The sequence below is a fragment of the Rousettus aegyptiacus genome, unplaced genomic scaffold (assembly GCF_014176215.1).
Source record: "Rousettus aegyptiacus isolate mRouAeg1 unplaced genomic scaffold, mRouAeg1.p scaffold_m13_p_1, whole genome shotgun sequence".
NCBI classification, from domain to species: domain Eukaryota; kingdom Metazoa; phylum Chordata; class Mammalia; order Chiroptera; family Pteropodidae; genus Rousettus; species Rousettus aegyptiacus.
Window position 1 is genome coordinate 169,674,474 of NW_023416284.1, and position 13,142 is coordinate 169,687,615.

At 38.1% G+C, this 13,142-nt stretch overlaps 1 protein-coding gene across 1 annotated transcript in view; it reads left to right on the forward strand.

The window, feature by feature from the left end:
* Positions 1–11,246: 11,246 nt before the first annotated feature.
* STX11 (syntaxin 11) overlaps positions 11,247–13,142 on the forward strand; it is a 42,750-nt gene continuing 40,854 nt past the window's right edge. Inside the window, exons 1-2 of the mRNA XM_016119576.2 lie at positions 11,247–11,427; positions 11,577–11,766. Coding sequence (XP_015975062.1) covers positions 11,694–11,766 — 73 coding nt within the window. The 5' untranslated portion in view covers positions 11,247–11,427; positions 11,577–11,693. The remainder of the gene's footprint in view (positions 11,428–11,576; positions 11,767–13,142) is intronic.

Genomic DNA, 13,142 nt, shown 5'->3' on the forward strand with positions numbered 1-13,142 from the left:
TAAAAATATTAGTCTTAGACTTTATTTTTAATCCACCCATATACTTCCCTACGCCACCTTCTAGCTTAAGATTCAGCTAGAGTGATGTGTGATCCTGATGTTCTGATCAGTGTCCTGATTCTTTCCATGCAACCAGGGTTAATACCAAGTGCGGTTAATACAAAGTGTATGAAATAGTTTCTAACAGATTCGAAACAGTTTCAATCCGATTAGAAACAAGAACTATGGACACAAAAAAAGAGGTCAGAGAGGACACAGAAGGAAGATAGAGGGACAAATAAGGTAAAAGCATAAAAGGGTTAATGTGAAGTGCTATTTTTCAGAAAGAAGTGAGTGGAGTCCTTATAAGTCCAATGTGGGGTTGCTTTTCAAATAATTTATTAATCTTGAGAATTTATTATTTATTTTAAATTCTATAGCTATATTTCCCCTGTCTGAACCTAATAAATCGCTAATGAATTTAATCAACATGGACAAAAGATTCATATGAGATAGGTCTTGTGGTCATATTTTAACACACAAACAATTCAAAATTGAAACTACTTTTATTTCTACCTTCAGTCATAAGAAAATTAGCAGCAATCAAACTAAAATTTTCCTTAATTATTTCGGAATAGGACTGAGAGTTAAATAGAAAGTAAAGTAATATAAGTGACACACTAAATGACCTAGCAAGTGTTTGACTGAGATAAGTTATAACACTTCTGCTAAAGAATTGAAAAACTGTTACTTCCTTGTTAGAGCTGAAAATAGCACCTACGAATTGTTCTTCCTGATGCAAATCCAATTAAGCTTTGTACATTAACACAAAACAGTCAAAACAATTCTGAATGCCTAGGGATAGACTTAGAGAAAATGATGTAATCAATAATACTAGATTGTTGATAAAGCATCTAATCTGGTTTAAATGAGTGCTGTCCAGAGATAGCTGACTTGAGGTTTTTCTCTTTCCTTCAGTAAATTCAGTGCTCACATACCAATTCCATTTAATAAATATGTGTTATGTAGCTGTTAGGTGAAAATTCAGAGACTGCGTAATCCCAAAACTACAAAGGTAAATAATCTGTAGTGAATGCAATGGCACTTACAATATAATCATGATTTTGAATATGAAAATTTATAATTTATTATAATAGAAGACAGCATAAAAATGGTGACTATTCAGAGAATGGGTAAGTTATTTTTCATAGAAGTGATAAAAAATGCGTTTGTAAAAGAAATATCTTCTGGGATAGTCTTGGAAGTACGTGCTGTGTTTCAAAAGTTGGTGATGACCTTTTAGGAAGATCATTCTTATGGAGGGGTCTGTCAGGGAAAACTGAAATCTCATGGCGTATTCAGGAAATGGCCAGTTGAGAGGAATAAAAAAGGGTAAGAAAGAAGAGAGCGATCAAAGCGAAGTGGTATTATGGAGGAAATTCATATCACGTGAAGTAAAAGAGTTTGGACTTAATCTGCCACAGCAGGGACCCACTGAAAATTATGGGACAAGAGAGTAATTTAATTAAACCTGTGCTTCAAATCAATGACTAATGGCAGTGACCTAGGAGAATTTGAAAGTGGAGACAGATAGATGAGTTAGGGGGCTGTGATAATAAATCAGGTGAACGATGAGGCCAAAGTTTGGAAAGCTTTGAAATGTTAGGTACCCAAGACAAGGACAGCTTGTTGTCTCCCAATATTCATTTCCCCTTCCTCCCTTGAGTAAAGATTAATCCTTCCCCCCACTGCAGTTAGATGGGACCGTGTGTTCTGGCCAGTGGATGTAAGTGTAAACAATCTGTGAAACCTCTGTGGACTGATATTAAGGGAAGAGGTTTCCTCTCCATCATTTCTTCTTTCGGATGGTTAGAATATGGTGCTATAGACTGAATGTTTGTGCCGCTCCTCCGCATTCATTTAATACATCCTAATTCTCCTTTTTGGTGAAATATTTGTGCACATCTTTTTTTTGTTTTTTAACTGGATTGTTTACCATTGAGTTTTGAGAATCCTTTATATATCTGAGATGTAAGGCCTTTGACAGATACATGGCTTACAAATCCTGCATTCTCTTTGAAGGTCTTTCACAGCAATAATGTTTGTAATTTTTTGTAATTTATTAATTTTTTCTTTCATAGATCATTATTTTGGTGTCATATCTATGAACTTCTTGCCAAGCTCTTCCCAAAGAATACAAAAATAAGGCACATCATAATTAACCTATTGAAAGTTAGTAATACAGAGAAAAATCTTTAAAAAAATCAAGAAAAAAGTACTTTAAATGCAGACTTTAAAGTAATAAAAGAAAAGATACAAAAAAATTAATATTTTAATTTCATGTATGTATCTACACACACACACGCATGCATGCACACGCACACATACACACACAAAGGGAGTCTGACCTTACACAATTGAATTGCTGGTTAAGCGGACTTTGTAAGGTTGGCATTGGTACAGGCAGACAGGAAGAGAATAGGCAGATAGGAAGTGAACAGGCAAACAGGAAAAGGAAGATGTATGTAAAGCGGGGGAGAGCAAGAAAGCCATGGAGTTCACAAGGACAGAGTGAAATCCCTGTCAGTTCCCACTCCCACGGATCCTGATGGGATGAGTGTCCTGCAGACTCTGAGGCCCCTCACGATGGAGCTCGTCACACATGCCTGGCTCAAGAGTTGGAAGAAGAGGATCCTGGCGGGGGTGCAGCAGCTGGAGGCCTGGCTCCTGCCTCACACTGACAAGATCACCCAGCATGTAAACAACAATGTGCATGAGCTACAAAAATTCCCTCCAAATCTCACACGAGACTGTCTTCTACAGCCCTCCCTAACCAGAAACATATAGGAAGAGGAATTCTGGGAAATACAATCGAGGCTCACGTGTGATATTTCAGTTTATTTCAGCAAAATTTTAAGAAAGTGGACATAGTGATAAAGACACCTGAAAATCATCTGGAAAAAGCAGCATGCGTATTTGGTAGGTTGAGATTTATTTCCCCGTGGGTTCCACATCCCCGAATAATTTCATAAGCTTTGCCGAATGGAGAATAATATATCCAGCAAGGCCACAGCAGAAAACAAGCTCCTTTTGGGTGGGATTTCGGCAAGAATCTGTTAAATTTACATAGGTGAGGGTAGGGTAAAGGGAACCAAGAAGGAAAACTGGGGCATCCACAACAAGCAGCTGGCGGGACGCCTTTTCCTCCCACAGCCCCGAGCAGCCTGGCCATCCAGGGCGGCCATGGTGGTTGGGTCCACAGCCACCACCAGAACCTCAGCATCAAGGGCAAGCGCTAGAGAAGAAATACCCCGACTCAGCCTCATCCTGCTTTCCAGGTTCCTGCCTAAGCCTGCTGGGGCTCTGAGCAGCAGGTAGAATGCCTGAAAATGGATATGGGAAGACATACAAGTGGCTAGCAAGTGAATGATAACCAATTCGGCCAAACATCCTAACATTTTACCAAAGAGCCTAAAAGAGTTATAACAAGTATTCTGGTGTAGTTTACATTTTCTGTAAAACTTGCTCTTTTACACTCATGTCGAAACATATCATCATCATCTTGATAAATGTCACTAACTTTCATTTTCTCTCAGATAGAACACTGCCTATAAATTAGGTTCGGATCAAAGAGTGTGACTCAGCTCTCAAAAAAGTGATTTATAGAAATCTGCCATGTTCTCACTGTGCTAATCATAAAATTTTCTGCATGTGGTCAACTTCCACGGGTGTCCTGAGTCGCAATAACTCATGGTCAGGCACTGAAATGCAATTCGACTATTCTAAAGGCGAGTGTGTGTAACGGGTTAACATGCCACTCAAATCACAACGGAAAAAAGCAAGCCGCTCAACAAAGGCAAAGCGCTTGAGGCACTTAGTTCAAAAAGATGGTAGATTTAAACTCATAAAGTCAATGCCATAACAAAGTTCTCCTCAAGCGCACTCTCACCTTAAACATAAGTTTAAAAAGTCAAGCATCTGACTATTTCTTTGGACTACATTTGGGGATCGCCCTCCCTCCCTCCCTGCCTTCCTTCGTTCTCTGTTTTCAAGCACTTTCATGTACACTGTCTTATTTAATCCTGAATAGAGGTATGATCCCCATAATGCAGATAATAAAACTGCGGCCCAGGAACTTTAAATAGCTTGTTCATTTTATCCAGCTAGGAAAGGTACAACTCATAAATTAAAAGCAGATAACCTGCTTTCGAACACTCCTTACTTTAATAAAATACTTTGTAATATTTTAAAAGGCCATTTACCTGCTTGTTGACTTTGTAAACTATACTTTCTGTGGCCTGTCTTCCGAAAAATCAAGTCTTCTGACTTTATGCCTATGAATGCCCTGTCTTGCTAGAGGCATGATGTGTTAATATAACCCTATAGAAAAGCCTTTTTTTTTTTTTTTAAGCTTCTTTGCAAACTTATCAGCTCTACAGTAATTTTAAAAATGCAAGTGGGAGTAATGACCTTTAAAAACCGCTCTTTATGTCAAGAAATAATAAATTGACTACAGGTGCAGAAGTCATCAAAAGTACCTGAAACATACATAACTAGCTCCTTAAATCCACTCAAAAGAAGAGCCCAGCCGAAAGTCTGTGCATGTCTATTTAATCTTCTTCAACAAGCACCGTAGAGTGCAGGGCGGGGCGTACAGTTTTCTTAGACACAGGTTTTCAAAACAAATCTACTCTCAATTGCACTCCCGCCCATTCCAAATGATAATGATAATAATAATAATAATAATAATATTTATTGAGTCATTACTACTTACCAAGCAACTCTTCTCAGATCTTTACATAGTAAACTCATTTAATCTTCCTATGTGCCTTATGAGGTAGGTGCAGATAATGATTATATGTTTTACAGATAACAAAGCAGGCAGAAAGAGGGAGGTGAGGTGACTTGGCCCAGGTCACCCAGTTAGTTTTGGCAGCGCCAGGCTCAGAGCCCAGCAATCTGACTCTTAACCTGTTCATCTTACTTTGGCCCGGGGCCTTCATCAGGCTCCACTTAGATGTATACCCATTCATCTGTCACCTTCTTCCAGAGCAGGAGCCATCAGTACCAGTAGAGCACCCAATACTGTAAACACTCAAGAAAGTTTGATTGAATGAAGAACGGAAGGAGTGTAAAAGAATGAATATACAAACGTGTTCTGAGAAGTCAGAAAAGGAAGGCATTCTTTTAGAGAAGGTGGAGTTGGAAGGAAAGGTTATATCCAAGAGCCTTGAGTCAGGGTAGAATTGTAAAAAGCAGAGATAAAGAAAAGGGAGGTTCAGGAGGAAAAATTATACAAATCAAGGCAGAAACTGGAAAGCCTGGAGATACATTCAGAGAACAGAAGGTTGTACAAATTGGCAGCGGCTTAGTCTTGGGCTTCAGGAAGGAAATGCAGGGAGAGGTCTGAGGCTAGCTTGCTGAATATTTTAAGTGGCTGACTGAAGGAATTAGTGCATCAAGAACTGGATGGAGGTCTCTGGCGGAGTTTGAAGGAAGAGGTGAGAGAACGACACTCTCAGGCCCGTGCCTTGGGAAAATGACCCGGCAGTGATGCGTGGGAAGCTGAGAGGGGGCTGCCAACCTGCAGCGAAGGAACACCTAGAGTCCCTGGACGAGTCTCAGGGAGCCTGCGAATTCCTGAGACGCGCACAAATTTTGTCTGCATGTGCGCATTTCTACTGAGACTATCCACAACTTTCCAATGATTCTCAAACGTCGTGACACCTCTTTCCCCAACAGGACGGTCCCTAGGCAACAGTCCAAATCAAGGCTATCATTCCATACATCTAAATATTTTAAAATTGTAAATGAAGGTAAACTGTTAAATAAAATACGTTCTTCATCCTATCTTGGCAAACATAGCCTCACAATAACAAAACTGAAAAATATGTGACTCAAAGTTGGCAAGTATTACAAATGACCAAATTTAATTTTATCACTGTTTTGTGTGTTGATGGATCATCAATGTTTTAATGAATAAGAAAATATAATTCATATGTTATAGCACATTTATTTCATCTAATTTGTTTTTCTTGCCTTCATTTCAGCAAAACATTATGTTGTTATGAGATTTTACATAACTTTGTTCTGTTGACAGTAATGAGCTAAATGGTTTTTTAAAAAGAATAGTAATAATATTCGAATTTTACTTTAAATTTATGTTTATCAAAAATGTAAATTAATGTAAATGTAAAAACCCTCAGCATATCAAACAACATATTAGAAATTACCTATTAAAAGTAAAAAGCAATTAACATAACAATGAGATAGCACTGCATACATGTGAAAATGAATAAAATCTGAAACACTGACAAGACCTATGCTGGTGAGGATGTGGAGCAACAGAAGCCCTTATCATCGCTGGCGGGGATGCGAAATGGTACAGCCACCTCGGAAAACAGTTTGGCATTTTCTTAAAAACTAAAATACTCTCATCATACGATCTGGCAGTCACACGTTTCAACATGCGAATGGATAAATGAACTGAGTATATCCATATGATGGAATATTATTCAACAACGAAACAACTATCAAGCTGCGAAAAGACGTGGAGGAACTTAAAACGCATATTGTTAAGTAAAAGGAGCCAATCTGAAAAGGCTACGGACTTATGATTCCAACATTTTAGACAAAGTTATGGAGATAATAAAAAATAGTGGTTGTCATTAATTCCACTAGTGTATTTTTAATCTCAAACATTGTATCTTTCATCTGTATAAGTTCGTTTAGGTCTTTTTTACATTTTTTATATCTCAATTTTTTGAATATATAGAATTCAGTTACGATAACTTTTAAATATCCTTGCCTGCTAATCTTAACATTTTTATCATTTTGATTGATTGATTTTCTCCTCATTATGAATTGAAATTTCCTGCCCTTTTACATATCTGGTAATTTTTCAGTGGTGCCATAGATTGTGTATTATACATTGTTGGGTGCTGGATAACTTTGTATTCCCATGAGTATCCTTGAACTTTGTTCTGTTAAATTGCTTGGAAACAGTTTCATTCCACCACGGCAAAACTCTTCTGCCCACACTACCCAGTGAGTTATGTGGTTTTCCAGTCTAGTCAATGGGAATAGGCATTATTTATGGTCCCATGTCAGCAACTGTTACTGTTCCCTCCAATCTTTTTAGGTGGTGTTGCCTCCATTCTCTTTCTCTCTCCCTCTCCAGTACACTGTCCTGTGAATTTTAGTCACCTTGGTTTCCCTGGACATTTATCTTCATCTCTCCAACTCCAGGAATCTGCCCGGTTTCTCCTTCCCTGTGCCATGTGCTGGAATCTCTCTCAAAGCCAAACGGTGGGGCAAGCAGGGCTCACCTCGTGTGTTTCCATTTGTGCCTCCACAGGTACTACTACATTTACATTTGAGAGGAGACGTATCGCACACAATATTTGGATTCATTAGCCCTAATTATGATCATAAATAGTCAATAAAGACCTTTTCCTTAATTAAAACTTGTATTTTGGAATGTTATTACAGGAAGAGTTTTAAAATGATTAACTCATTAAAACCTAGATTGATGGGTCTAAGATGGCTCTTGAACTCACTTCCTTCCATGGATACACCAAATCTATAACTATGCATAAAAAAGTCCCTCTGAAAGAAATTCCAGAAACTAGTTGAGTGACTCCTACACATTAAACAAGCAAAAAAACCCACATCCAAAGGTAAAAAAAAAAAAAATACAGGGACATATCCTCACCATAAACCTCACCCACAGCACAGCAACATACAGTACAGAGAAAATGTACAGCTCGCAGCTTCTCCCGGAGGGGCAAAGGGTTTGGATCCAACCTAATGCCCCAGTTTTAAAGATTTCCACCAGAAGGATGGGCCCCCAAAATACTTACTTCTGGAAATCAATGGAGTTCGTGTCCCTGAGACCCAAAAGAAAACAAAGAAAGAGTTCTTAACAGGCTAGCAATGATGAGTCCTGGGGCCATCTCCCCAGAGCTCAGCACAGAGGTTACAGTCAGAAACTCCTATCTCCCAGTTTTCTCTGGAAGAGGTCTATTTGCATATTTTAAAAGCTATACTCTGAGGTTCAGGCTCATAATTTAAAGCACAGTAAGGGGCTGAGTGTGATCCCTCCCAGAGACCAGGGCGGTCTGTGAATGCCATCTCTACATTCTCCTTCTGGTCACCTCCATGTCTTCACCAGTGTCTCTCTAGAAGGAGCTTGTGCAAATGTCTAACACTGGCTTTTATGGCTGCCGCCCAGGGATTGCATCCCTCAACTGCCTGGCTCTGGTGGCCAGAGGGACTTAAGTTCCAAATCCCACAGGATTGTAAAAAGAAGCACTTCTTAATCAGCTACCCACCCCCACCCCAACTTCTACCCAGGGCTCCGCACAGATAGAACAGACAGAAATGCCCATCTCCAAGTCCCTCCCTGAAAGAGGCTTATTTGCTCATTTTAAAAGCTGACGCCTAAGCATCAAACTTCCAGGCTGTATTGGGGTGCTAACTGAAATCCTCTTTTTGGGGTCACTGACAGGTCTTGGTACACCCTTAGGTACTGGGACTCACTAAGAACAAAGAAGGTAGCCAGGCCAATCATAAAGGTTTGGGAGACAACCAAGAACTAGGACTGGGCGGAATCCAAAGAGAAGCGCACTGAGACGCATTAGAATCAAATTCTCAAAAGTTAAAGACACAGAATCTTAAAAGCAGCAACAGAAAACAACTTATCACACAGAATTAGAACAAATAATTCCAAAATTTGTGTGGAAGCACAAAAGACCGACCCCAAATAGCTAAAGAAATCCTGAGATAGAACGTTTCCTGATTTGAAACTATTTTACAAAGCTATTATAATCAAAACATATGGTATTGGCATAAAAACAGACACACATATCAATGGAACAACATGGAGAGCAGAGAAACATACACACATCTCTATGGTCAATTAATTTACGACAAAGGAGCCAAGCATATATAAAGAAGAAACAATAGTCTCTTGAAACAGGGAGAATAGCCTCTCTCCACTTTAATTCCGGCCTGCATCTCTATAGGTATGCGAATTGACTAAAGGAGTTCTGCCTGAGAATTGTGTCAATGACTTTATCAAAGATTTAAGGGTCTGGGTCTTATCCGAACAAAGAGATTTGGAGATTTGTAGCTTTTCCTTAGATCCCACCTCTTCCCCACCCCACCCCCCCTTCAACACTCCCGTTTGTAATGAAAGACACTTGGGCTCGAAGGCAGTGTTTAAGATGGACTTGAAGAAACCAGAAAGCTCTTGTCTTCTGTAAGGGGGCCTTTTTGATAAATAAACCTTTTTTATTCCAAATGCTGATCTCTTGAATATTAAACATTTGAAGCGCCAAGCACACAGGCCTTGTGACTGCAACGTCTTCAATAACTGATGCTGGGAAAACTGGACAGCTACATTCAAAATGATGAAACTGCACCCCTATATTACACCATGCCCCCAAATCAACTCTAAATGGATTAAAGATTTAATTTTAAGACCCCAAACCATGAAACTCCTAGAAGAAAACATAGGGAAACAAAAGCAAAGGCAACAAAAGAAAAAATAAACATACTTTAGCGCCTCAAAGGAAACCATCAACATAATGTAAAGGCAGCCTATAGAATGGGAGAAAAATTTGTAAATTATATCTCCGATTAGGGGCTAACATCCAAAACATGTAAAGAACACGTATGACTCAAGAGCAAAGAAACAATCTGATTAAAAGGTAGGCAGAGGAACTGAATAGACATATCCTAAATAAGACACGAATGGCTACATGAAAAGGTGCTCAATATCACTAATCATCAGGGAAATGCAAACCTCACACCTGTGCAAATGTTCAAATGGCTATCAACAAAAAGATAAGAGGTAATAGGTGTTGACTGTGAATGTGGAGAAAAGGGAACACTTGTGCATTGTTAGTAAAAATGTAAATTGTGCAATCACTATGGAAAACAGCATGAAGCTTCCTCAAAAAATTAAAACTAGAGCCACCACATGATTCAGTGATCCCATTTCTGTGTATTTGTATATCTGAAGAAAACAAAAATAGTGACTCAAGAAGATGTATGCCCTCCCATATTCATTGTGGCATTATTTACAATAGCTAAGATGTAAAAACAACCTTAAAGTCCGTCAAATAAATGAATAAAGAAGATGTGGTGTATATAGGAAATCTCGCCATTTGCAGCAACATGGATGGAACTTGAGGACATTCGTTGAGTGAAATAAGGCAGATAGAGAAAGACAAATCCCACATGGTATCACTTATATGTGGACTCTAAAAAAGCAAACAAACAAAAAACCTCAAACTCATAGAAACGGAGTTGAAAACTCATTGCCAGGGGCTGGGGTGGGGAAAACAAGAAAAGGTTGGTGAAAGAGTACAAATGTTCAACTATAAGATGAATGAGGTATAACGCGATGTAATGCGAACATAGTGACTATGGTTATATGTAATTGAAATTTGCTGAGAGCAAAACTTAAATGTTCTCACAAAAACAAGATAAATGAGAGGTGATAGACGTATTAATTATCTAGATGGTGATAATCTTTTCGCAATGTATACATACATATATCATTTACACACTTTAAATGTCTTACAATTTTGTCAGTTATATTTCAATAAAGCTGAAAAATTCATGAATTGATGATTCAAGATAAATGTATGTTTTAAAAGGAAAACTATCATAGCAATGATAATTAGTATCATTCAAATGAGTGCCTATTGTCTTCAAAATAAAGAGAATCATAGACACTAAGTGAAGTACTACAGTGCACTTTTCTACTTTTAGAACAAAGATTTTAGAACAAAACATTAAATCGATGTTTATTTTAATATTATGAATTTTATACTTTGAGTGTGTAGATTTGTTTAGATTTTATAGTCTGTAGCCATAGGAATTTATTCTATGCTTATGTAGATAACATTGTATTTATATTATAGTCAGGTAACATTAGAGTAGAAATGATGTATCAACACCCGGTGCCATATAGTCTTTTTCTTTGAAAAGGGGTCCACTCATTACTTAAATTGGAGAGATGATGTACTAGGACCATGAAAGAAGTAAGGTATGAACAGATTATGTCCCCACTTCCACGTGCATTGTAATCAATTCTGATTTGTAGGGGCCTTTGTTTTGTAAATGTGTTTCTTTGTGACTCGGGATGTAGAGCTGTAGCAAAAGTTCCTGTTTCATAATTCATCTTTGCCCATCACCAACTTGTAGAAAATAGGGTTTAAAGAAATCAGCTGGAGTGGCCTGCTTTCAACACCTGGAGCTTAGTGATGCAAGGCCACGTCAGCTCCTACCAAAGATTTCTCCTTACGCTTGGGGCACACAAGTAAGGTAAGGAACTGCGGACTGAGAAGAACATCTGTCAGCGTCTCCAAAGCCTCCGCAACAGACCAGCGTTCTGAAGGCCGGTATTCTCAAGAAAAGACTTTATAGATTGAACTTGTGAGTCTACCACTCAGATTTCAATCTGTTTTCACTATTACTTTTAGTATGTTCATCTTAAAAAAACATATTCATCCTATGAAACATGTTTTGTTTTTTGTTTTTTGTTTTTTTGTGGTGCCAACATTATATTTTTGAATTTTCTTTAGGGTCACGGAGGGATGCTGGCTGTGGTTCATGAACTCACAGAAATTATAAACCATATTTAAGGAAGGAAGTCCATCTGAAGAGTGTGTTAAAGGGAAAAAAGTCAGACGGATAAAGACATGGAGCTGCAGCAAGGGGATGAAATGGACGAAGAGGAGGAAAAAGAGAAGAAAATCAAGTCTCAGCCCCAATGTAAGGCTTTTTGGAATAGAAATATAGTTTCTAAACAAACAGCACAAATTCATATGAATGTAAAACTGTTTAGCCTGTTTGTGAAAATTATGCTATTGAGAGCTAATTTAATTATTCAAATTCAAAACCAATATTTAAAGGCTTACAACTAAATTATTATCTGTAAAAGGCACGGCTTATTTGTTACCTTTCGTTTATGCTTTTGTTTCACTTTAATGAGTTCTGTAGGACAGGCCCATGGTGCAAAAAAGGGGTTTACCAGAAATGAGTATTGAGTAACAGTCTCATCTGAAAAGAGTTTTGCAACTTGTTATGCAAAATCACTGTTGCAGAAAAATTGGTTTCCCTTAAGAGCTATTAAGCAGATCAAGTCTACTATCTCTGGACCAGGTGTTTTTGGCCCACTCTCTTTCACAGAAAAGATTCTATTTGTATCCATAGAGCAGCCAGTACATGCTAAACTCCAGACCTCTCACAAGGATGTCAACTTATCAGAGAAAAGTTTTCACTTAATTGCACTTTGTGTTAAAATAAGAATACAGCAGTGTCATTTCAGGAATTACAGGCAAAATAATAATAATAATAATAATACCAAAATAATATAATTTCCACCACTTTTTCTATCCCTCCTTGTGAACCATGCACAGGAAAATAAGCTTACTGAACAACATAAATTTGCTTTTCTATGAGTTATCTGTTGCATTTTTTTTTCTTTTAATAATTTTCCTAAGCTTATTTAGATTTCGACATTGCTCTTTGAGTGTAGGTAACAGGATGAAAGAAATCATTTGCTTTAGTTTTTGGTTCTTCTGTGGTCTATGATGATGTTCTTAGAATCTTTATTGGTGTTTAAGAACTTGGACTTTTGTGTCAGACACTAGGATTTGAATCCAGGGTCTTTTGCTTGCTGCCATTGGGACAATGGCCAGGAAACTTTAAGGCTTACTTCCTCCTCTATCACATGGGATCAAGTTGTGCACACCTCATAAATATGTGATGAGAAGTCAATGAAATAATATATGAAAATGTTAACACAGTGCTTGGAACATTGTAACCGAACAGTAAGTAGTAGTTATCTTTACCACCGGTAGCAGCATTCTAGAGTTTATATTATTTAATGATTTGATGTTTGCTAATAATCATACATTTAAATCTTAAGCTTCAAGGGTGTCTTAGTTCATTTGGGCTATATGCTCTAACAAAAACACTCTAGTGTAAGTGGCTTATAAACCACAGACATTTATTTCTCACAGTTACAGAGGCTGAGAAGTCCAAGATTAAGGCACTGGCAAATTCGGTGTCTGGGAGGGCCCACTTCCTGGTCATTGGTGGACATCTTATCACTGTCCTCACATCTCAGAAGGGGTGAGGGGCTC